This window comes from Alligator mississippiensis, chromosome 7 (genome assembly GCF_030867095.1).
Source record: "Alligator mississippiensis isolate rAllMis1 chromosome 7, rAllMis1, whole genome shotgun sequence".
Classification (NCBI taxonomy): domain Eukaryota; kingdom Metazoa; phylum Chordata; order Crocodylia; family Alligatoridae; genus Alligator; species Alligator mississippiensis.
Genome location: NC_081830.1, coordinates 76,406,332 through 76,433,150, shown reverse-complemented (window position 1 = coordinate 76,433,150; position 26,819 = coordinate 76,406,332). Strand labels below are relative to the sequence as shown.

At 43.1% G+C, this 26,819-nt stretch overlaps 1 protein-coding gene across 6 annotated transcripts in view; it reads right to left on the bottom strand.

Moving 5' to 3' along the window:
• Nucleotides 1-259: 259 nt before the first annotated feature.
• The window catches only part of ECT2 (epithelial cell transforming 2), a 64,153-nt gene continuing 37,593 nt past the window's right edge, over nucleotides 260-26,819 (bottom strand). For 4 of the 6 annotated variants that reach the window (XM_059731150.1, XM_059731152.1, XM_059731151.1 and 1 more), the window contains 9 exons: nucleotides 26,423-26,504; nucleotides 24,343-24,421; nucleotides 24,004-24,123; nucleotides 19,045-19,183; nucleotides 15,749-15,903; nucleotides 9,213-9,320; nucleotides 8,422-8,568; nucleotides 3,102-3,420; nucleotides 1,551-1,637 (listed from right to left, as the gene is read on the bottom strand). In XM_059731150.1, the coding sequence (XP_059587133.1) occupies nucleotides 3,103-3,420; nucleotides 8,422-8,568; nucleotides 9,213-9,320; nucleotides 15,749-15,903; nucleotides 19,045-19,183; nucleotides 24,004-24,123; nucleotides 24,343-24,421; nucleotides 26,423-26,504 (1,148 nt within the window). In that variant the 3' untranslated portion in view covers nucleotides 1,551-1,637; nucleotide 3,102. Of the gene's footprint in view, nucleotides 1,638-3,101; nucleotides 3,421-8,421; nucleotides 8,569-9,212; nucleotides 9,321-15,748; nucleotides 15,904-19,044; nucleotides 19,184-24,003; nucleotides 24,124-24,342; nucleotides 24,422-26,422; nucleotides 26,505-26,819 lie in introns of all 6 variants that reach the window. The other 2 variants (XM_019478616.2, XM_019478619.2) reach the window with 1 other exon arrangement.

The window sequence follows — 26,819 nt, the reverse complement described above, 5'->3', positions numbered from 1 at the left end:
GGGAGTTAAAACACTTTCACGTACAGGAATCCAAGCTTAATCATACTGTCAGAGAAAACTGGACACTGAAAAAGCAGTATCCACAGAAGTCAATCTTGTTCAGTAATTCCAGATACAGCTTACAAGCTAAGTATTTAGTGATTAACATTACAGTGATTTAGAAAATTTCTAGACTAGGTCCCAGTGCAAAGCTTCCCCTTCAGATGCATGAGAACTTATTGGACTTTCCTGAAAGACAATTTAGCAAACTAGTCAGAAATGTTGTTTTAATGAGTTTATTTACATTGGTGGTATTGTCAAAAACTATATCTTAAAAACACAGAGGTAACAGACCATCTGACATGTTCAAAAGCAGCACTAATTACATATAAACAAGTAGGATAGCATCTTGTGGTTAAAGGAAACCTAAGTCGGAAACCCCACTTAGGACAGACAGGCAATTAATAAAGTTAATGAAATGCAGAAATATACATATTTGGACAATTCCTGAGGTGGTGTCGGATGCTAATATATATTGAAAACTTGATTGGTTGGAAATGCACCACTTGGAAAGAAAGTATAGAGAGAGAAAAAAAATAGGTGTAAGTTTTGAAAGTATATCTACATCAAAAGTAAAAAGCTATCAGAAACTGAAATTACTTCCAGAATTTCAGCTTCACATCTAAGTAGTCTGCATAAACTACATAAAAAGCAGTTGACCAAGGTTTTGGAAATATCTTTAACAACTGCCTCAAATAAAAGGCTGTAAATATAAAATTTAAGTACAGTGATTTTTTCCTTGGACTCCTGCTTAAAAAAATAGTTTGCTTGTTTTATTTATCACACCAAATGACTTCTGGTGCCTAAGTCAGTCATAGTATTTTGACTCATCAGTCACATAACCGCATACATATATATTTATCAGCCAACAACTTTACACTAGAAAGAGATAGAAAAACACAAGAGGACCATAGCATTATATTTACTCAATCCGAGTACATTCATGCTATAATGAGTTAGACTTTTTTTTTAAGATCTAGAATAAGCAGCTGTACAACAGGTCAACTGTCATACTTAAATGGCAGGTAGCCATTCTTAACACATTTCAGTTTAATCAATGATCCAAGCATTAGCTTACACTAAGGAGTGCATGCATAGCCAATTGATGAAATTGGGTTACTTCCTTTTGATTCATTCAATAACCTCAGTCAACAGAAGAATCAAGTGAGTGACATCTTAATTTCAAAAACTGACACCAAATTAATTTAATGCATAAACAGCACCTCTGTTGAAGAAAAAAAATTATGTTGGTAAGGAAATGTGTGTGCGTAAACAAATGTTACATCTAACCAAGATCCAGTCCAACTCAATCACTTGCTTGGTTGACTTGCTTCTCTCCTCTTCAATACTAGTCAAGATTCCTTGCGTTTAATTTAGTGTTATCTAACATCTTACTAGTTGTCACTAAGTGCTAATGACTAAAGTACCATTACTATCAGTAACAGGTCATCTGGAAAGCCAGCTGCTGGTCAGTTGATTACAGTAAGTCATTCCATTTGAAACCTAGTTCATATCAAGTGAGTCGTTGATCGGCTTAAGGTATGTCTCCTCTTTTCAAAGATTGAGGGAAGGTTGACTAAGGAAGGTGAAGACATGCCCTGTTAAGATAAAATAAAAAGTGATTAGAAGAGACAAAAAGGTGGCAATTTCAGCACTGCAGTATTTGTACCTCTCAACAGTGACACCCAAAAGCTAAAAAACAATTCAATTCCTGCAGTATTAAAAACACTCTCCATCATCTTTTTTAATGATTCACCATTTGCAAATTTTGAAAAATAAAAAAATTACCAGCACCAAGATGCTGGGATGCATTTTAAAATCCAAAACGAAAAGGTACTTGGTAACAAGACTGTTGAGAGGTATGCATGATATCTAGGATATATTTTGCTGAGTGAATCTTAATAAGTTAACATGTTGAAGCCCCTCAGTGCACAGTTCATGCATTTTATGACAATAATCTCTCTTTCCAAGTTTCCCAAGGCAAAATGTTAAGAGGCTGTTTTATTGGTAACCCTGAAACAATCTGGATGACCCTCTTCTGGCTTCATAGGTACTTGTGTGCCCCTGCCACATTTTTAAGCCTCTTCAGAGCTAATGATCTGACCCTTTCAAAGAGACATATACTAGACACAAAATTATAGCTTATTTTTGACAGTTCATTATATAAAGTAGTCTTATCCTAGGTGCACCATCTAAAACTGCAAACTATACATAAAACCTGGCTGCTTTCAGATGTTGTGAACAAATCTCAGCAGCAGCTCAAGCAGACCAAATGAAACTGGAACATCAGTCTAAATTTTGTGGTGATTTGAAGGCTTTAGAAATGGAGTTAATCCCACGTTTATCTGATGTTACATCTGTCTGTAGAGAGCTGAATATTTCTTTTTCAAATATTACCAATTATACTTCTGAAATGTACACGGGTAATTGTAGTTCACCAACTTACACACCAACAAAAGGATATTTTCATGAGGTATTTAGTTTCGGGGTCATAACACATGTTTAAGATCTTCCATATTTGCAGTAAGAGGCAACAGTTCATAAGACTTAAAGTTTGTCAGAAGTCTACTCTTCTATATAGCACGTCTCCTTTATATAAAAAAAACAAAACAACTTTTGAAATCTATGAAGGGAAGTGTCATGGACAGACGGGGAAACCAAAACAGAGAGAAAGTTGTTCAAGGGCACCTAGAAGGAAATCAGGAATGGCACGCAGGTCTTGGACAGCACAGTGTGGGGCTCTAACCTCTAGACTGCACATTTACATAAATTTTTATATTTCAACTAATTACACTGCAATCCTATAAAAAAGTCATTAGAAAACTTGGAAAGAGTCTGTTACAGTAGTGCTAATTCCACCTCCAAAGAATTGGACTGCATAATTCAGACACAACTAGTTAAATACCAAAAGGATTCTTAAGTGGCCCAAAATTAGCTCCAAAGTGCACCAAAGTAGACCAAGAAAAACCCAGCACCTATTAGAAGGATTTGGCAGATTCCTTTTCTTTTAGTAGTTATGCTGTTTTGATTCATTAGTGTTAAATGCTTGTCTCTAAGCTCACTTCATAAGATGTGGGCATTAGAGATCAGGGTTGAGACTGGAATATTCTCAGCACCATTCCGGTCATCTCCTACATCATCACAAGTGGTAGTAATGACAGGGATGACACAAGGTCTGTCCAAAGAGCGACCATTTAAACTTTCAGGGCCTGAACACATTTTTCCTTCTATGGTATGTGAAGGACCACTAGTTGGAGAGTCAGGACAGAGCACAGCTCGAGGCCTGGGACTCTGGGACCTCCCATCAACAGAACTGGAGCGCTGAATGCTAACGCGTTTGACAAATCCACTTAGGTTGTTTGTAGAAGAGGTACGAGGGATCTACAAACAGGAAGATGGGAAGTGAAATTAGTACAGAAACTACAAACAGTTATTCTTTTACTCTATTGCATTTCAGTGATACTTCTCATAAGCTTAAAAAAATTCTACAATATTAATGGCCAGATCAATCATTCAAAAAGATGTGAAAGAGGAGAGAGAAGAGGGAAAATGCACAAACACTTTACCTGAACAATTTGTTTGTGCCTATCTAAAAATCAAAAAAACTACTTAAGTTTTTCAAGTTAAAAAGGATATACACAACACTAGTAAATGGCTGTATTGGTTTAATTTTGCAGTGAGACCATCATGCCTAAGAGATAAAATAGTTCTTAATAGTATATACAAGCAAAATTTGTTATCCCTCCAAATAATTTGCTTTAACTGGAAATTTTATTAAAACTGTCCCAAGTTAAAGGAATGACAAATTCAAGTGGTTTTGCTCTCTAGATTTTAACTGATGCTCTTGGATATAAGTCACTGATCATTTGCTACCTCATCAGGGTGGTTGTGTAAAAGGCTCTTGTAAAACAGCCTACACCAGGGGCTGGCAGCCTTTAATGAGTGGTGGGCTACAGCTAGCGAGTCAGCTGCAAACACCTGCACCACCTGTTGCTACCTCTGCCATGCATCACTGCTTCTGCCACCTGAGCCAAACACTGCCGATTCCCCTTCCCAGTGGCAAAGAAGGGTGAACTCAGCAGCAAAGGTAACCAGCACCTGACCAAGAGAGGGAGCAGCACATCAGGCAGTAGGGGTGCTGCAGAAGAGATTGGCAGCCTTGTGCAAGGCAAAGAAGGAAGACCTGCCAGGCTAGCTGCAGGCTGCCAATCCACTGCACCACTACAGGCTGAACTGCACTTTCATGAGCTGGATCTAGCCCCCAGGCAGCATTAAATGAATCACATAATTCGTCATACACACCACACAAGCACACAGAAAGAGCCAGTGACCTCCTATGTTCTTGCCCTATTGGAAAACATGTAGCTTTTTGTTTTGTTTTTTTAAACACTTCTTGAATAAACTGGTTTAACTCTTTCCGCCAAGAGAGGATCACCGTCACGAGGACACTCCAGAACCATAGCTATTTCTGCACTAAAACAACCACTAAGTAAAGTACAATATAGCACATGCATATGTGTATATTTTTTTGAAGGAACATGACTGGGGCAACCTCTGACTACCTTGTTAGAAAGATATTTTTTCAATTTCCTAATGCAGAGCTTCTAGGTCTTTCTTCTGAAGTAGTTATTATTTATGGCTACTGTCGGAGACAGGATACCAAACAAGGAGAAACACTGTCTGATTGGAGATGTTAATTCATACGCTACCATCCCTAACTCATGAGTGGCAGAGCAAAGCATTACCTTGACTGTGACATTTAGGAGTGGGCTATTAAAGTATACTTTATACTGTGTTAATCCTATTCTAAGCTGCTATCATGCAGAGCAAGTATAGGAGACTAGCAAAAGACAGGCTTTCAACGAGTTTTTGACTTGGTCGCCCATGATGTCCTCATGGGGAACTGTGGCCTCAACCCTCTCGTGGTCCGATGGCTGGGGAACTGGCTCCGGGGTCGGACCCAACGAGTACTAGTTGATGGGAGCGAATCAACGTGGCACAAGGTGACCAGTGGAGTCCCTCAGGGCTCAGGCCGGTACTCTTCAACATCTTCATTAATGATCTGGATTTGGGCATCAGATGCAGACTGGTAAAGTCCGCGGACAACACTAAACTATGCGGGAAGGCAGCCACACTAGAAGAAAGGTTGGGGATACAGGCTGACCTGGACATACTTGCAAGGTGAGTGGACCAAAACCTGATGGCATTTAACAAGGAGAAGTGCAGGGTGCTCCATCTTGGGAAGAACCACCAGCATCATACTTATAGGCTCAGCAGTGCTACACTTACTAGCACCCTAACAGAAAGAGACCTGGGTGTCTTGATTGACGACAAGATGAACATGAGCCAGCAAAGCTAACCAAACGCTGGCACGCATCCCTTGATGGTACCAGGTAATGTGGGGCCTCTGCAGGACACGCTAGGAAATCTGGTGGTCGCATCAGATGACAAAGCTAACCTCTTTAATAATTTCTTTGCCTCCATTTTTCTGAGCAGGGACTGGGGCATCCCCCCCCACCGGGATCCCCGACAGACCCAGGGGAGGCGCAGCCAGGCCCAGGGTCAGTGACGACTTAGTCAGGGAACTTCTGGTGGGACTAGACGTGTTCAAATCAGCAGGTCCTGACAATCTCCACCCCAGAGTGGTGAGTGAATTAGCAGAGGTCATTGCAGGACCCCTGGCACAGCTCTACAAGCACTCGTGGTGCTCTGGCGAGATGCCAGAGGACTGGAAAAGGGCCAATGTGGTCCCCACTTTCAAAAAAGGGAGGAAGGAAGACCCAGAAAACTATGGGCCTGTTAAGTCTTATTTCGGCCCTGGAGAAGCTCTTTGAGAAAATTATCCAGGAGCACATCTGCGAGGGACCAGCAGGGGAGATTATGCTTAGGGACAACCAACATGGGTTCATTAGGGGCAGGTCCTGTCAGACCAACCTGGTGGCCTTCTATGACCAGGTCAAAAAATCCTTGGATGCAGGTGTCACGGTGGATGTAGTCTTTCTGGACTTTAGGAAGGCCTTCGACACAGTCTCTCACCCCATTCTCATTAAAAAATTAGGCTCCTGTGGTGTCTATGTCTACATAGTCAGATGGGTCGCCAATTGGCTGGAGGGCCGCACCCAGAGAGTGGGGGTGGATGGCTCACTTTTGACCTGGAGCGATGTGGGCAGTGGGGTCCCTCAGAGCTCGGTCCTTGGGCCCACACTGCTCAACATCTTCATAAGTGACTTCGACCGGGGGGGGGGGTTGAAAAGCACCTTATTCAAATTCACGGATGACACTAAGATGTGGAGAGAAGTGGGCACGCTAGAAGGGAGGGACAGGCTACAACTACATCTGGACAGGTTACAGGGGTGGGCAGATGAGAACAGGATGGGTTTCAATACTGACAAGTGCAAGGTACTGCACCTAGGGAGAAAGAACCAGCAGCACACCTACAGGCTGGGGATCTCCCTTTTCATCAGCAAAGAGGCAGAAAAGGATCTTGAAGTCATTATTGATTCCAAGATGAACATGGACCGCCAATGTGGGGACATGGTCAGGAAAGCTAACCGCACCATGTCATGCATCCACAGATGCATCACGAGCAGGTCCAAGGAGGTGATCCTCCACCTCTATGCGGCACTAGTCAGGCCGCAGTCGGAGTACTGCGTCCAGTTCTGGGCACCGCACTTCAGGAGGGATGTGGCCAGCATCGAGAGGGTCCAAAGGCAGGCTCTACAAGCGGACGCTACGGGACCTGAACCTGTTCAGCCTCCACAAGAAAAGGCTGAGGGGGGATCTGGTGGCTGTCTATAAATTGACCAAGGGGAACGAGCAGACAATGAGAGAGTCCCTGTTCCCCCGAGCACTACCAGGAGTAACAAGGAATAACAGCCATAAGCTGACGGAGAGGAGCTTTAGGCTAGATATCAGGAGGCACTAATTCACAGTCAGGGCGGCTAGGATCTGGAGCCAACTACCAAAGGAAGTGGTGCTCGCTCCTACCCTGGGGGTCTTCAAAAGGAGGCTGGATAATCACCTAGTCGGGGTCGTTTGACCCCGGCATTCTTTCCTGCCATGGCAGGGGGTCAGACTTGATGATCTGCTCAGGTCCCCTCTGACCCTACCAACTATGAAACTATGCATCTCTAGCAAAACCAAGGATGTCATCCTCCTACTTTACTCAGCCTTGGTGAGGCCGCAACTGGAGTACTGCATGCAGTTTCGGGCCCCCCAGGTTTGGAAGGGATGTGGTTAAATTCGAGAGTCCAGAGGAGAGCCACCTGTATGATCAAAGGCCAAGAGAGCAAACCTTACAAGGAGAGGCTGAGGAACATGGGACTCTTCAGCCTGGAGAAGAGAAGGCTTGGGGGGATGACTTGGTGTCAGCCTATAAGGGGAATGCATCAGGATCTGGAAGAACAGTTGTTCACCAGAGCTCCCCAAGGAATAACAAGGTCCATAGGCCACAAACTCCTAGAAGGCTGATTTAGATGGAACGCAAGGAAAAACTTCTTCACAGTTCGAGTGTCCAGGGTCTGGAACAGTCTCCCCATGGAGATGGTGCAAACACCTACTCTGGACTCATAAGGTGTTTGGATGTTTATCTTGCTACAATCATTTGATCCCCGCAGACTTCCTGCCTATGGCAGGGGGTGGGGTGGGGGGAAAAGGGTAGGCTCAATCTCGTGAGGTCCCTTCCAGCCCCTAATGTCTATGAATCTAAAATTAGTTTTTAACCTGGTGTTGGAGCATACACTTTACTCAGAGACTGAAGTCCCACTAAACCCCTTCTCTTATAGCCAGTTGCACTAGGAACTTGCATTTCTGCTGGTACAGTTCTTGAATAACGGCAGAGAAGAACTACAAGAAATGTTCACTGTTCTACAGATTGGAGAGTAACTGGGGTTGGGGCTGTAGCTTCTGGGTTTTTTTTCACCCTTCCATCCCAATTTAAAATTCTATGAAGAAGAAATTGGAGGTAAGAGGAAGGCAAAAGATGTTTATATATACAGGATATATGTCCACAGTTGAACAAGCCATTTGTTTTTGTCCTAGGACAGTTTCACTTCCCAATGGTGTTAGAAGCACCCTTTACCTACATTAGGGAAAAATCATCATTTGCAATCTGCAATACTGAGTTCACTTTTGGTTTCTCTGGTGTAGACGATAGGTTATGGTTTGAGCAATGTATGACAAGATACCTTAACATAGTTGGAAGTGCAGGAAAAACCTAAATGAAGTTTTTTATCCTAAACGTTAGAAAAGTTTTGCATATGCACTCAAACCCTTCTAAAAAGCTCTTGCCATATAAGAATAAAGTTCAGTACACCATATATTAGCACAACTCTTATCAAAATTAAGGTTATGCCATTTAACCTGAATAGTCAAGTCACTTACAGCTAATGATGATGTACTGGTCAGGCAGCTGCCTATATAACTCTCATTAGTTGAGCAGGGACTCCTTCCTTCCACTGAACTGTGCGCCATTATAGCCCTTCGAAGAGCTCTCCTTGGTGTTTTGGAGAAAGAGAATGCTCTTGTAACCTGTAGAATTTGATGAGAGCCGTTATACATTTATTCACCAACAGTAAAAGAATACAACACTGCTTCAAATTCTGAATGTTAGTTTACTTCTACAGCCAGAGTCCATGGCCTGCAGTATTTTCCCTACAGCATCTTAGATGTCTGTTTTAGTACGAAACATGTGCACGCTTTTCCAATCCCTGTTCCCTCAGCTGACTACCAAATGTGGTTTTGCACATCACGAGGTGAATTTAAACAACCCATTTCATCTTGCATAGGCCACTAAGCAGTCACTTAAAACACTACTCTGACCTCATGGAATCTCAATTCCTAGACAGCAGTTTAATAGACTCAAAAGGTATAGTCATACGACACGATTGTGAATTTCATTATGTATTTGGGGATTACTGCAAAATAGATGAGCAAGCACAAATCAGCTTTGGCACCCATGTATACCACTAACTAAAACCCCCAGAATTTTATTTTCATCTGCTAATCAGTTCATAGATGCAAACTGTTGGATCTTGTCAAGATTTATAGCACTCACAGAGAACCCTGAATTTGGGAACACTAACAAATTTTGCCACTATGGTGATACTAGATTTTTGCTGAAAAAAGTCATATGACAAAAGAAACATGCAGAATTTAATACTTGAAACTCTTACCTTTTTTGATGTTTTCTTTATTGCTCTGGATGCCTTGCTTAATGTACTGTCCATGTCTTTAGTATTTACTTCAATTGAATCTGGATCAGTAGTGTAAATAAGGTTTTCCTACAGACAGACAGACATAGCCATAAGAATTGTCCATGAGAGCCATCAGCATATTTTAACGTGTCACTTTAGACTGTACTAAATTTTAGAGAAATAGTCAATAAATACAAAATTTTAGGCATCTAACAATTTCTGGTTGAATAGCCCTGAAAAACACTAGCAAAGGAAAAGATGAACATGAAAAGCTGTTGTTTGCTTTTACTCAGTTTCCCAAAGCTAGCCAGTGGTACAGTCTACAGGAGTGGAAAGACTTCTCCAATTGAGTTGATCATGGCAAAGTGGGCAGGGTCTGAAGTTACAAGCCAAGGCAGATGACAAAGGGCCTTTGAATTCTGGAGGTCCTTGCAAGACAGGACACTGCCATTCCAATGAATACTGGACACCTGCCAAGAACCATTTTGGAACCTAAGGCCTAAATTGAAGATCAATACTTTTGGCCTAAATCTGACAGAAGTGGAGAAGTTAAAGATCTTCTGCAGCATCAATCAGGTATTGATACCACTGAATCTACATTTGGAATCACTTCAATCTTACAATGATAACCTAGTGAACAGAACCAGATATTTCCTTGCCAATGCTGACACTCCAGTAAAGTGTCCATATTCTGCATTCTTAAACTCTAGTAGCATAGCAAAATTCTTTGGGTAGGTATCTACATGAGAGATAAGAAGTTGATCATTTCTCCAGTCTGAAAAAAGCTGACTTCCCAATTCCCCAGCCTGCCATAGAAACTGTGAGCAGATAGTTACATTTCAAGAACAACTTAGGAGAATATTGTTCACTGTTGCACTGAGTATTAGACTTGGAGTTAAAGACTTTACTGCCACCTTGTGGCATAACCGCTTGTAGAGATGTACTTTGTATAAATGTATGAAGTCTGGCTCTTCTTAAAGGATGTTACAGGCTCTAAGAAAAAGCCTGGAGTCCAGATACAGATGAAAAAAAAAACAAGTGCAACAAGTCAAGAATTCCAATTCAAGTTCTATTTGAGATATTAATCAAGTGTGAGATAGGGACACATGGACAAAAAAGTGTGTTGCTTTGCGCTATGAGAGCATTACCACCCTTTGTAAAAGACACCAAGGTATTGAGGATTCAACATAGTTATTGACCATTTCTTCCTGACTGTAGTTTGTGTTTCAGAGTGCCATACTCCATGTTTTGTTCCTAAATTTAAAAAAAATGCCTAAGAGAGTCTAAGACGGAGAGCTCAAACAGCTCAACTAAGATGAGAGACTTCTCAGAGCCAGCATTTCCCTCTCTAATATTAGAGATAAGAAGGATTCCGAGCCCAGGGTTTTTATTTATATATATATATATATATATATATATATATATATATATATATATATAGTTGGTGTGTGCTTCTCCAGAAGTGCATGTACACACACACACACACGGGTTATATGCACACACTTGGGGTTACACACACACACACACACACACACACACTTCTAGAGAAGCACACACCAACTGCTGAAACTTCCTTAGCCTGACGAAGGGTTTTTGAACCCAAAAGCTTGCTTAATAATTGTTTTCCAACTATTTAAGTTGGTCTAATAGAAGATATCAGATTCACCCAAAGAACCTTGTCTGCCCATGTCCTTAGACTAACATGGCTACAACCTACACCCCTGTAACATGGAAGATATCGAATTCAGCCATTGTACAACATGAAAAAGAAAGAAGCCAAACTCAACAGCTACATATATTTTCTAAGTCTATGCAAGAAACACAACTTTGTTCCCCGAGGACTAAACATCTAAAATCCTCTGACTACTACACACAGCTCCAAATATGCTTCACAGCTATGCAGAAGAACTTCAGAGAAAATTGGAAATCATCTACTTCACGTAATCTACTCCAAAAGAGACCAACTCAGGAAGGAAATCGCCACATACTAAAACAACTTAAAAAGACAGAAATCCAATCATCTTCCATTATAATATACAAGGGATACAAAGAGACCACGAAAAGCTTTCTACAACATGCATCCTACATAAAAAGAAGAAATGGAACAAATTACTCCAAGAACAAGTTCTCCAGCCACAAAACAACCACCAGAGGAACAACACCAACACCGTACAACAACCCAACCTCAGACTTGATGAAACTGAAAGCAGCGACCATCTCTCCACACGCACGCTTACCAAAACTGAAAAATCTGTCCTTTCTACAGGCCTAAATTTCTGTCCAGAAAAATACCCTAATAACGTACTTCAATATGGAGAACTAGAAGAATTCTTCCGACGCCTCCAACTCAAGGAACATTTCCACGACCAAACTGAATCCAGTCCCAACAACAACTCATCCTCTGACAACATTCAGTAAAAGATCAGCCCCCCAAAAAAACAGATTGGACACCTCATAGTGGACAAAACCCTAACATTGACCACTATATTGACTGTTTCAGGTTAAAAAAAAAAAAGAACGAACAATTAAATAATCAGCAACACGCCACCATAACAACCTCTCTCTACCAGAGAGAAAGGCCATAGAATCTCTAAGATCTAACCACCAAATAGTAATAAAACCAGCACATAAAGGAGGATTCATAGTCATCCTAAACCATGAAGACTACATAAAGGAAGCCAACAGACAACTCTCTGACACCGTCTACTACAAAGAACTACAAGCAGATCCTACTCCCCGTTTCACCAAGAAACTCAACAATACCATCAAATCATTTCTATCGGGACTACAAGAAAAACTACAGACCTTGATCCCCCCCACTACCTAACCTGGGGACTTTTGACATGCTCCCTAAAATCCACAAACCAGGGAACCCTGGCAGACCTATCATATCCAACCATGGGACCCTAACTGAGGAAATATCAGGTTTCGTTGAATCAATCCTAAAACCGCTCCTCAACAACAGAGCAAGTTTTGTCCAAGATACTACAGACTTTCTACAGAAACTTAAAAAACAGACCACCTTCCCAGCAACACACTCCTAGCCACCATGGACATTACCAGCCTATATACCAACATCCCACACCAGGATGGCACCCAAGCCTGCCTTACATATCTACAGGAACAAGATTACAACCCAGATTACAGACCCAAAGATATTACTGACCTTATATACTTCATCCTCTCACACAACAATTACACTTTTAATAACTAACACTTCCTCCGGACAATGGGAACAGCTATGGGCACCAAAATGGCCCCACAGTATGCTAACCTTTTTATAAGCCACCTGGAAGAATACTTCTTTAAGAACTGCACCATCAAACCCTTGCTGTACTTACGCTATATCGATGACATCTTCCTACAATCTCTGATTGAGTTCCATCAGAAATTCAACAATCACCATCCCTCCATCCAACTTTCTCTAGAATACTCCAGCACCAACATCTCCTTCTTAGACAGGATGATCAGTATCCAGAATGATAAAATAGAGACCATGTTATACAAGAAACCCACAGGCCAACATACATATCTGCACAGAACCAGCAATCACCCTAAACAGACCAAAAAAGCTGTGATATACAGCCAGGCCCTCAGATACCACCGCATTTGTACTGAAGAGAACATCCGCGATTGCCACCTCACCAATCTTAAGAAGGCTTTCACCCAGCAAGGACACTCCTCCAGAGAGAGATCACATGTTTGAAAGAGCCACCCGGATACCACGCGAAGAACTGCTGCAGTACAGAAGAAAAACCCCCACAAATTGCACACCGCTGGTTATGACACATCACCCCTTCCTCGAACCCGTACGGAAAATCCTCAAACAACTGCAACCCATATTAGAAAGAGACCCTGTTCTTATAGAGATCTTCCCAGAGCCACCCATCCTAGCCTTCAAACAAGCACCGAACCTAGCTAACCTCATCACCAGAAGCAAACTTCCTCAGGCCCAGAACACACCAAAACCTGCCAACATCTCCACCACCCCCACAATCACTACACCCCACAACAGAGCCATCAGCATTCCCAGATCTTACAGCTGCACCACCAGAAATGTAATATCTCATCCAATGCACCAAACACCGTGATGGAAAACACGTAGGAGGGACCAAACAACAACTGCGCACCAGAATGAACACACACCGGAAATCTATCAAAGACAGGAATACCCAATTACCGGTGGGGGCACATTTCTCACAAGAAAACCACTCTCTCTCCAATCTCTCAGTCCTGATCCTCAAAGGAAACTTACACAACACTTCCCAGAGACGAGCCTATGAACTCTACTTCATCAATCTCCAGGATACTAAAAATCATGGATTAAATATAGACATTGGATTTATGATGCATTATACCTGGGGAGTCAGATGTCAGGCAGGTTCTCTCTCCACTATTCATCCCCCTTCTCTCTTTCCCCCCCCCCACAAGCCTGTCTCTCACCCATTGACTCCTCAATGTACATTTTCACTGACTGCCGGTCTTGTTTGCATACCAGCCCAGCCCCTGGCTTCTTTACTTTTCATTCCATCCAGGAAGAGCACACACCAACTGCTGAAACTTCCTTAGCCTGACAAAGGATTTTTGAACCCGAAAGCTTGCTTAATAATTGTTTTCCAGTTATTTAAGTTGGTCTAATAGAAGATATCAGATTCACCCAAAGAACCTGGTCTGCCAGTGTCCTTAGACATAGAAGGAGAAGGAGCATTTTTATTCATGAGCCACCGGTTGAATACAAAAGAGGTGGCAATCATGTTTTGCATTAGGACACAAATTGAGCAAAACTGCATTGCTTGAAATGAGTTTAAGTCTGAAACGCAAATATTCACGTGTATTCACAAAGTGTATTCACTAATACATGTATTCACTAACAGCCTCTTGCACCTAATTTGTCAGGCCACTTATACTGCATGTACTTTCAACAAGTACATGCAATGACTGCTGCACATATACAAGACAATTAAACATTAGCTAGAAGGTCCTTTTGTCCTATAACAACATGAAGTGCTGCAAATCCATGTTCCAAAATAAGTTAATTCAGCTGCTGGTGGCAGAAGTGCGTACTGGGCTTTTTTAAAGCAAGAGGAGGGGGCAGGGAGAAGGCCAATGCCTCTTCAAGATACCATGCTACACACCAGATTACATCAATGAAGTAGCTTTCACATGGAGACGGCAGTATTATAATTCATTGCTGCTAAATGGTGGGAGAGTCAAGCAAGCTAAAAGCAAACTGTTATCCTGGAATAAGATGCAGAGAACACAACCACACCAGGAGAGAGCTATATATCATTTCTCTACTCCTTGCTTACACCAGTGTAAACATGCGGTGTCTAGGCCCTGATTTTGATAAGAGCCAAGAAAATAAATTGAGCATAAAAATGCCCTATTAAAATGTGTGCATTTGGGCCAAGTACAGACATTCAGGAGGTTAAATCAGGTTCAAAAAAGTCGCCTGATGTAAAACTTAGTTCATCCCAATGCCAGCCATACATACTTATAGACCCAGTCTCAGTGACCAGCAATCAATCTAAACCTGTAACTGTACAGAAGTGCCATGCACATAAACCAGTCTAAAAATTGAAGAACCTGGTTTAAGGTAAACCTGGATTTTTATAGCATCAGATGCATTCAATTTAAGTCAAACCAGTGCATGGAACTTCTGTCTACTTCCCCTGTGTAGCCCCAGGGCTAGGAAAATCCAGGCACTGGCCCCAGTCCAGGGCTGTTCTTTTCACTCCCCTCTTTCCCTGCCCTGGGCTATTCTTTACCCCACAGGCCTCTACTACCCCACCAGCCAGCACTCTCAACCCCCATCCCACAAGCCACTCTGGGTACAGCTGCTTTTATCAGCATTTATCACTACTGGAGCCAAGCAAGTAAGTCCTGGTGGGGAAAGGGGTAGGAGGGATGGAGATGCAGGTTCGCTTGGGGAGAGGGCGGGGAAGGGAAGAGCCCTCCCTCCTCCACCGGCAAGTTGTGCCTCCCCCCACCCCTTGCAGGTCACACCTGCTGCACCCACCCCACCCACAGGTGGTGCCTGCCCCCATGCCCCAGTGGACCCCAGATCCCCTTCAGTTTGCTGGACCCCAACCCCATCAACTAGCCCCCCCACCATCCTGACTTGCCTGATATCAGGCAGCCATTTTGAATCAATTTAACCTCTCCTTAATGCCCCCAAATGTCTGTATTTAGCCTAAAAAGAACTGAACACAATTCCACAAGCATAACTAGATAGCAGCTTTAAAAAAATATATTTGGGTACTGCAGAACTTAACAGTCAGGCCTACTCCTTCCTAACTATCACAGAAGGGAGTACAGAATAACTTCAATACAGAAGTAATCTTGCAGTGAATGGAGACATTCTAAAACCTATTTCTCTACTCTACTTTAGCCTTTCTGTGTCCACTATTAACAATTTTCTTCCCTTATTATCAAAAGAAAGCAGCCATTCATGTGTTTAAATACATTTGGGGTGAAATACTTCCATCGATAACCTGGTAAAATAAAGGACTTACAGCATCTGCTTTACAAATCGTATTGGCTACATGCCGACACAGCATCTTCAGCCAATCCTCTTTAGCAGGTTCCTCAGTTGTCATCTGAAAACTGAACAACAAGTTGTTCTGTTCTGTTGGTGGTCGCACAACCAAAGCAAAAGCCTTACGGCAATCTACAAATCAAAGACAAACATTCAGTTCACACCATATTCCAGACAGGGCAGTCAATCTGCATACAATTCTAAAGAAGATTATAAATTAAACTTGCACTCCTATGTTTCAAAGCAGGCTGGCTCAAGTAAAAGATTGGAAGCAGCCCAGTGTAATGGATAGGAAACTATACCAAGTCAAATCAGTCTACAAATACCCGATGGGTGGTTACAGGGAGAACAGAGATGGACTGCTCTTGGCCACAGGGAGCAATAGAGCAATGGTTTTAAAAATGCAGCAAGGAAAATTTAGGTTGGATATTAGCACCTCATCTGCGTTTAAATCCGTCGTATCTGTGACAACTAGGAATCGCTGGATATTGGTTACCACTGGAGTTTGTGGAATCCGTGGATGTTTTAAACGCAGATTACACAGGTATTTGACTGGGAGAGTTTAGTCAAGGACAATCCTGGTCTTTTGCAGTGGGTTAGACTACATCACCTCCTGAAGTTCATTACAAACCTACTATTCCAGGATCCTATGAACTCTGGGGTTCTCTCTTCAGGTCTGCAACTTTGGAGGAGTGATAATCTACTCTAATCAAGAAGGAATACTGAGAAGCACCACTGAAGCACCAGAATTGAACACTATTGGCATAGCTACACATGCAGGCACCTGCACTTGCAGCAACTCAAATACAAGTGGCACAAATTTGTGCTGGGGATATGTGCCACAGCACATGTGCCTGAACATACACTTTGGTGTGGGGCAAGTTGTGCCACTTGGGGAAAACTGACCCTGCCCAGCATCTCCCAGATCTACAGCCACAGGGAGCTGAAGGCAGAGGCCAGCACTTGTGCTGGCTGCAGCAGTATAAAAAGCTACAGCAGTATAAAAAGCAAGCAGCTCAGGGCTACTTGTTCTCAGGAGCTTGAGGCCTAGCCACTTGACATATGAGGACACTAGCCGCTTGTGCTAGCTGGACTACTGCCTGGCTGTGACCTGCTGCCACCTGTGCCAGCATCTGCCCCCTTGGACCTGCAGCCCCATGTCTGCATATCTGCCAGGCCTGGACGGGGGCTGCGTGGGTTGTGGCATGGGCACTGCAGCAGAGCTGTCTACACCTCTGAGCTTGCAGCCACAGCCCACTGGCAGCTTAGTTGGCCTTTGTACGGAACTGCTGCCATGTGTGCCCCCCACCTTGCCATCTGGGCATCTATCACCTAAAAGATCTGCTCATTGTGGTGGCCTGCTTTGAACTCTCAAAGCATGTCCTCCTGGCTCCAAATGGCCAGGAGGTCAGCCACCTTGTTTGCCCTCCAGCTGGGTCCCCAGTGCCAGCCCTGGGCAGACTCCTCTGCCTGGGTCCTGCCACTTGCCTCACTAGCAGGAATCCTGATGTTCCCGGTTTAAAAATTGCAAATTTTATGATTAAAAAAAAAAATAAATCTCAAATTCACTCTTTAAAATACCAAAAAAATCTATGTTTTTCCACAATTAAAATGAAACGCCACTAAGAGAGCGAGCGAGAGTGCAAGCAAGCAGAGCACAGTTGGGCAATTTTTTATTGATATATTTACAAGTTTAAAGCAATTCGGAAGCCTACCAATGCTTCTATCATCATAATAAAATAAATTCTAAATATCTATATGCTTTGGTGTTTGCTTCTGGTTTTTTTATCATAGAAAAATCAGAGCTCCCCTTGAACCCCTTCACTAACCAGAATGTGGGGACAACTGCCCAAGCAGCCATAGCTTCCACCAGCAGGTCCCATTCCGTCTGGCAGCTGGGCACACAGGATGAGATATGGGGGGGTTAGGAAGGAGTGCATGTGTGTATGGGGGGGGGGTCCCAGTATCAAATTTAGAGTTTGTGCTATAAATAAGCAACACAGGGAACATTTTTTTGGTTCTTAGTGTGCCTCTTGCAGTGTCTCAAACTACTTTGAGATGCCGCAGGAGACACGTGCACACTCATCTGGACGTGTCCTGTGTGTTCCTTTATGGAATGAATAAGAGGTGGCCATTTGCAATTTAAACAATAAAAACTAGGAATTATGACAGGTTAACCCTGCTTTATATGCAGGTAGAGCAAGCTGTAGTTTGTACTCCTCAGTCAGCATCCTCAAAGCAAGATTCAACACAGGAGAGTTTAGAGAGTATGTATGCAAGTAAGCAGTGCTCAGCGCTGCTTCAGAAACACAAAGTTGGAAGCATTCAGTCACACTATTTTGTCAAAAACAAATCATTTCTCTAGCGTGTGCAAGCTCAGAGACCAACTTTAATTGATGAAGAATTCCCTTATCTCATATCAAATGGCTAGAATTTGTTTTTACATATGCATAAATACCAATTAAACTACAGCAGTAATTTTTTTGAAGATAAAATAAAATGGGATGAGGCCTCCGCCTTTATAGATGGCTTCTCTTCCACCTTTAACAAATACAAACTCAGCAAGATTTGTTGAAGAGCTCTGGAGAACAAGCAAAAACAAGTTTGTTATGAAGGCTTGTTACCAGAAGTGAAACATTACTGTAGCTTAACTTACCGATTATATTTCTAGCAATTAGTCTTTTGACTGCCAGTTTATAAAGGCACTGTTACAACAACCTTGAATTCCATGCAATGATCTTTTTTACTACTGTGAAACATTCATATAAAAGAAATCCATGTGGAGTCAAAATGACCAAGTGGTTACAGGAGTTTAGTCCTTTAAACCTTTGTTCTCAGATGCCAAAGGAAACTCCTTCTCCAGTAACATCACCACATTTTAAATTAATATCTGTATTTCAGGAGACAGCACTGGGCCAAGCAAGGAAAGCAAGTGCACTCAGTGGAACAGGAAGCTTCATGTTAAAAGCTTTAACCATCAAATTTCTGTTTAACTGCAAGCTCACAATACCATTTAGTTGGCTCTTGATAAACACAACTCTTAAAGACTAATGACACACATTGTTTTGCAGGACAACAGCCTTTAAAAAACTTTTGCCTGGTACTTTCCAGCAGAGCAATTGCACTCAAACTGCCAGCTAAAATTGGTAATCACATGATTAGTTACTCCCAGATATTTTGTATAACTATTTCAGTGTACAATCTACAACCCGCACACCATTTTTCTGCCAAACCATAGTCTCTTAGCTACAACGTAACTCCAAATGTACATACCTTCCGTTTCCCTGATGTCCAACACTTTCTTGATCTGTGAAAGAGGCATAAGAACAATGTGTTTCAGAGATGCCGGAGGCCTGGTATGACCATGTGGGCTCTTGAAAACACCAATAACTTTATGTCGTTTCCTTGCAATCTGTAAGAAAATTGTGAAGTTGCATGATTAAACCAATCCTTAAATTAAGGCTTATGGTCTAACAATAAATAATTAAAAGTATTTAGTGCTTTATCTTAGCAGCCAGTTCCAGCACATGGATCTGTTTCTACTTGAAATAAAACTAATTCTGGGGGGTTTGTTTGCTTTTTTTTTTTTTTTGGGGGGGGGGGGGGGGGGGTTAAAAATGTTCTAGTCTTTAGGATGGCCACTTGAAAAAGTGACCACCCTAAAGACTAAAACAGTTCCTCAAAACAAGCTGAAATGATTAGTAGAGTTGTTTTTACCACCAGTTAGATATCGCCAAATTCCAGCGTAGCTAGACCCCACACAGGCTACATTACTAATCACAAAGTAAACTACCATATTTACTTAAATAAAAGACCAATCCCCCAAGCAGCATAGGCAAAAAGCCCCTCATCTTACATTTGCATACAAGTAAGCCTCCCCACTTAAACACATTGTCTATCATTAAACTGCTGCTAGAAGCTGTACGTGCTCAGTCATGAAAACCAACTCTGAGATTAACTGAATACAACCCATGCTGAACATGTCCATAAAACACCATTTTTTTTGGGGGGGGGTGTACAGGATGACTAATACGATATGTGTAATATGTGTTTGATAGCCAAGACTCAGGGACATTGTATATACTGTGTACAAATGAGATGACATGCAATATGATATCAATTCCGATGTTTTGTATTATGTTATTTGAAACGTTGTATTACCCCTTTGTGAGGCCTCTATTTGGGGTCATTTTGAGTCTTTTGTTATAGCCCATAAAACACCAGGCCCATATTGGACCAATGACAAAGTCCATCTGAATAAGATATTGTGCCCATTGTGCTCAGCCCCCTCAGCACCGTTATTTTTCCAAGTCACGGTGAACCATTACATCAAATACATTTCACCTTCCCTTTCACGCCCACAGTGGAGCAGTTCCTTTCTTTCCTATTTCCAATGATTTCCATTTCCTCATGAGCCTTAAATGTATGGCAAACATTCCCAAATTTCTACCTAGTTGAGAGGCTCTGTTGCCCCCGCCCTTAGCCTGCTGCATGTGATTAGTATGGCCCCACCCTCTATGTGGTGGAGATGGATCAAGCAGACCCACACCTCATCTGCATTCAAATTTTTGGAGGGTCCCAGGACTTGTGACAAGAGCACCCAGTTCCAGTTGCAAGAGGGATGCTAATTAGCACATGGATCCTTTGGGGAAAGGGGTAAAGGGAGGGGATTATCTGGAATACAGGCACATACTGAACAGTGTTTGGTTTTACGGGCACCTTGGCTTAAAATGCTGTTGATTCTGCTGGGGCACAGTTCAATGAACTATATGGCAAGACAAGTCATGTGCCTTTTGGCTCTGGACTGATATCATGCAGTTTGTTCTGTGTGTAAGGAAGTACAAGGAGTACCGTACAAAAGTGTTTATGGAGTACCGTTGCTAAAATCTTTAAACAGTTGCACCAACTTAAAAAGCATCAGTTCTGGGTGAACTACATCTATAGGCATCCATATGGTTTGCATATATGCAAATCACTACAGTATATTTATTTCATAGTCATTAATCCCTTTCATTTCAAGTTAACATGTGAGAAAGGGTGGGGGAGGAAGGAGAACAGAACAGGCAATGCTGTGGTTCTGACTCTGGCCTTAAATCTGGATTGGGGCCAGAGTTAGAACACAGCAGTCTCCTTCTCCTGCCCCTTACTGTTACCCACATTGTATTTGATGGGGAAACAGAGCCTGACCAGGGTCTGACAGTAAGTGGAGAGAAGGGGTGCTGCAGGGGGAAGAAGTGTAGGGGGTGGGAACAGAGGCCAAAAGTGCCACCTGCCCCCCCTCCCCATTTTCCCTGCTGTAGCAGTGGGAAAGGGACGAATTCAAGACAGCCCGCCACTAAGTAGATTCCACACCTGGAAAATTATAAAAAATTTATAAGTTTTCCATATATAGAATCTAATTATTGGAGGGCTGTCATAGTCAGGGTCATCTTATATTCAAGCAAATACGGTATTCAGAGTTAAGACTGACTAGCAAAGCTAGTATCCTTTTGGAACACGAAACGTATCTGTACTTTCATCTCTGAAAATTAGACAAAGGAAAACAGTACACAGCAGTCCTGCACTGCCACCCTAACCGTCTCCAAAGCAGGCAAGGCTATCATGTGGGCATACCAAGAGTAAGAACAGTCTTGGCTGAAACAGACACGAGAAACAATAAAGCAAAAGCATTTTACGTGGCATGTCCTACTGGGTTGTATGCTCTAGTCCACATGCACTCCAATTGCTTTCACTGCCTTAAGAACTCCTATATTGACCAACGACCTTGTGACAAGGTAATTTTAGGCAGCATCTGGAGCTCTTAACCCCTGGATTGACAGCACATTAAAACTTGAAGTGGCTTTAAGTACCCATTATTCCTCTTGAAGTTACACTACTCCACAGCAGGATTATCTCTTTAGCTACCTAATTTTACTACTGTTCCATTGAGGTGTGGCCACTCACTCCTTACAGATATTTTGCCCAAACTGAAGTCCTCCAGCATCCCAGAATGCAGTGGCTCCTCCCGAGTCATGGTGAGCAGGAACACCAGGGCACAGCAGGGCTGGGCATGGCACCCTGCTCCCCATCCATGCTGGGCAGAGTAAGCGCCACAGCCCCAGAATAGTGGGAAAGTTGCAAACAGCTGCACCAGGGTCTGCAGGTAGGCAGACCGCAGGGAAGGGGCTTGGGCTACACTGCCACAATAAGGATCAGGCCCCTTGTGGCTCCTCTGCTGTCCACCCTGAGCCTCATATGCCAAGCAAAATGCCTACATGTGTCAGGGGTTGCCTATCCCTGCTTTAGTAGCAAGTCACAGTTGTACAGGTGAAAGACAGTCAGAGAAGGTTTTCCACCTTAAGGTGCGACTGTTCCACTAAATCCATCAACCCTAAGCTGATTAACATTTGTGTGGCTTACAACATAAGGTGCAACAAGGCCCTAAGAGAATCTACTGCAAGTAATCCCTGCATCTCTCATGGAGCTATGAGAAGAGGTACACAAAAGAGACTGGAAAACTTCTCATTTCTGAGTTAAGATAGGAGTGCAAGGGAAGGACAATAATTTTCAGAGAAAGAGATTTGTAATGTGGCACTACCTGTGACAGTACACTATAGGACAGAAGTAAGCATAGGCAATGTTACAGAGGGGGGGGGGAACCCTTAAAAACAAGGGGTAAAGAGATGGTACTATCCAGCACCCATAGAGTACCAAATAGATGTGTGCCATCATTGTTGTATTAGTTAGTACTAGGGATGTGCGAAATTTTGGCAGCCGTTTCGTTTCAGAAGTGTTTCGGCCCATTTTGGTGCCCGAAACACCAAATCCAAAATTAAATGGAAGGCTCTGAAACAAAACAAAATCATCCCAAATGTTTCAAAATGTTTTGGAGGTGGGCTTGCAGGGAAACAGAAACTCGGGGGGGGGGCTGCTCTGATACTGACATCTGTAGTTGGCCAGTGTCTGCAATCTGTCCCTGAGGTGCCTTCCAATCCCAGTGCTCTGGGGGAGGGACAGCAGCCTGCTGTCATCCTGTGCACAGATCTGGGGGCCTGTGCCCCCCAGGAAGAGTCCGGCACCAGCCCGCAGCCCTCCATTTAAGAAGTGCCAGGAGGCTGGGGCCAGGCAGGGGATAGGGCCAGACAGGGAAGCCATGGGAGCTTCTACTGCCGGAGCAGAGGCAGGTACAGCCAGAGAAGCCATGGGAGAAGTTCCCATGGCTGTCCTGCCTGGCCCCATCCCCTGCCCAGCCTCAGCCTCCCAGCACTAAAAAACAAACTAAAAAGCCTTGCACTCACTGGCTGCAGCAACAGCAATCAGGCCTCTGAAGGTTTGTGGCAGAGCCCCCCCACACACCATGGGGCAATGGGAGACACCTGGGATTGCCCTCCCTGCCTAGCACCCACACCGCAGCTGTCGCATCATGCAGGTGCAGCATGGTTTGGCAAGGCACTGCGTGCTGTCTGGGAGCTGGGGCAGATCCAGCAGCCAGCCAGACCCCAGCACCACAGCATCAGCAGCCCCAGTTCCCAGATAGCACACAGCACCCTGCTGAGCCACAATGCACCCATGCCATAGGACAGCTGCCGCACAGGTGCCAGATGTGGGAGGGAGGGGCGAGGCGATACCCACTGCCCCCCACTGCCTCGCAGTGCGCAGAGGGGGCTCTGTCACGAGCCCTTAGAGGCCCTGATCATTGCTGATACAGCCGGTGAGTGTGGGGCATATTTTTTTTATTTTTTTCAAGTGCTGGGAGGCTGGGGCCAGGAAGTGGATGGGCCGGGGCAAGGCAGCCATAGGGGCTTCTCCTTCAGTTCCCCCTGCCTGGGGAGAATCCGGCACAGCTGGAGAAGCCGCGGAAGAACCTGCAGTCACCCAGCTGTGCCTGCCTCTCCCCAGCTGATCCAAATCTCTGAATCAGCGTCGAAACTCCAAAACAATTCAGCCAAATCGAAACGGAACAGTGATTCAAAACATCACTGTCCCTCTGAAATGGACAAATCCAAAACGGAAACGAAAGACAGCCATTTTGCACAGCTCTAGTTAGTACCGACTACCTACTTATATTGCAATAGTCTGTACAGTAGCTCCATGAAACAATATTGATAGCATTACTGAGTATTTAACTTGCCCTTCGCATTAAATAATTCTTTATAGTCAGAAATGTTTATACTGAAGTTTATCCAAAGCAAATGAAGTTATTGTAAAATACTTTGCAATGTTACAATTCAGAAGTATTTTCTGCAGTCTTACCTCTAGACAGTCATTAAACAGAAAAAGTGTGACCTGTTCTCCTCTGTCACAGATGTCATCACCAAGTGCAACTGTTTCCAATCGTTGAACTAAGCTTCGATGAGAGGACAAGAGATTGGCCTATACAGCAGAAATGAGAAACTGATTAATTCAGGAGCTAAATTACCTCTTGCCCAACTGAGGACTGGAAGAAGGCAAATAGTGACCAATTCACCTTAAGCATTTTGTGAAGACTGCTGAGTGCATAAAGTATATGATTACGGTTACACATCAAATTAAACAGCATTCCTGCTAAGGGAGCCATTCTATAAAGTCTGCACCTTAAGTTAAGATACTTACTGGACATCCATCAACTTCATAGACAACATCAAAAATTTGCCTTTGTGCTTCTGTTTTTCTTTTATCTTCATTAATGTGTCTGTAAAGAATATTAGGGTTTGCCTTCAGTTTTGAGAAACAGTAAACAAATCACACTGAATTTTAAAAAGAAACTAGAGAGAGAAAAATGTGGACATTAAAAGATACAGTTCCTATAGCTGGTTCTTGTTATTGACAAGTTATTTGGGGGAGGGGGAAGGGAAGAAGTAAAAAAAACATGCCACTCCAGCAGAACCACAGAGCAGTGTCAAAGCACTTAATACAGATGTATCTATAGATCTGGAACAAGTTTGTGCCCATTACCAGGAACCAGCATGCTGTTCAGACTGTTGGAGCAGCTTGGAGAGCAACAGATCTAGTGCAAGGCTAGGGACAGATATTCAAAAAAGCCTGAGCCTGAACTGATTCAATTGTTGTAGGTTAGTCTAACCAGACTAGGCTACATCAGTTTTGTAAGCAGAAAGACATCCCAGAAATGCAGGCACATGTCTGCAGTAGCTCAGGCTAGAAGCTGGGGGGCACTAGAGCTGCCCTCCCTTCACTTCCATATAGCTGAGCTGAGGGGAGGCAAGGCCAGGCCCCGGAAGGATGTTACAATTAGGAAGCCTCCCCCCCCAACCAGCCCAGCAGGGAATGCTCATCACCCCTAAGTGTTTATGAACCCATTAAGAAAACAACAGAGGGACATTACCAGCTACCTGTTGATTCTGCCTTTGTCCCATGTGCCACAGCTTGGAGGCAGCCAATGTATGCTCTGCTAGCTAATGCTGAGAAATGTCTGAGGGATGGGGCAATGCCTGCTTAACAGAGAATGGGAAGCAGAAGCCAGGCAGACACCTGCAGACTGCCAGAGCTACAGCCAGGGAGGGAGCAGAGGGAAGGGGCCAGCCCTGCTGTGAAGCAGAACGCCCCACCTGGCCCAGAGAGCATGCCGGGATGCTGGAGGTGTCTGGTTTAAATTAAGCCAGCAAGAGGTCTGGGACAGACATTGCATAAACTGATTTCAGCCAAACCAGTTAAGGGTGATACAACATTTCAACCAGGTTTATCTCAAACCTGTTTCAGCCATTGTCAGACTGGTTTATGTGCAATGAACATCTGTTCTGTTACAGGTTTAAACCAGTTTCTGTGTAATGTCTGTCCCTAGCCCTAGGAGTTAACTGGCATTTTGTACCATATTTGGCTTAAGTGATGCCCCTAAATTGCAAAGGGTTAGCCAGAAGTAAATAAATTACTGTTTAATACTTTTTTTAAAACAAGCAAAACAATTTAATTTCAATACAAAATCCCTCATTTCTAGGGCTACATGGTACCCCTTAAGACCCAATAAGCTTCCAGATAGAGGTTGCTTAATTTACCAACAGATGCCAATCTTACATGCAATATCTTAATACCAAAAAATAAAGTGACCTCTCACCATTAGTTTGCCCTTCAAATGATAGTATTCATTAGATTCAGGAGAACAGATGAAATCTGTTGTTCTTTCCCCCTCTTCCCCCCACCCCCACCATACTTTTTACACTAGATGGGTCAATGTGTCATGAGGACTGTTCAAAAAGCCCTATATTCCTATATTTCTATGCAGGGAAGAGATACTCCTCCTCAGGTATGGGCACGGCAGAAGCCACTGATGGACTCCGCTCAAGAAACACAATTAGATTTGGGAAGAAAAATTGAAGTTAGGCCCATAACCCTGCTAAACTTCTGTGCTGTCCAAGAAATCCACATTAAGATCTGTAAATCATGCCAGACTTCACCAGCCCTAGAGAGACCCAGGATCAGAGTGACACAAATATGACCATCAGCAACAAAAGCCTCCCATCCCCTCTGGGTTGCAAACGCTGTGCCGAGTTGTTTGCAACTACACCTTGATAAGAGAGCAATAATGAATGAGTATAGGTAAATCTATCTACAAAGAGAGCACGAGCACAGCTTCTAAACCTGACAATCCACACTCAAGTGCTTTCCTGTATTAATTCAGAAGGCATTAACAAGACGCACAAGATGCAAGAAAATATTTAATACCAAGACCATCACTTACGTCATCACTTCCTTTAATGATTCAATGGCTCTTTCTAAAATGCCTTTATCTGGGTTGTCTTCTGCTGTATGTTTCCTAAGGTCTACAATTAAACAAATGTTACAGATCTTGCAACACTTAAGTCATTCTATTTCAGGTCTAACTCCCTAAAACATCATTCTTTATTGTTAAAGAACCATTGCAACCTCCACCTGAAATTTAAAAACAAAACCCAATCACCACCAAGGAATCAATTTTGATTTATAGTGAATCAACTCAGACAAATATAACGTCAGTCATCTTTATGCTCACCTGTACTTATGCAAGTGTAACTTGTGCTCACTTGTTTCAGATTTCTATATTTTACTTAAATAGTTACTTCAATAATTAGCCATTCAGGTTTTTTTTGTTTTACACA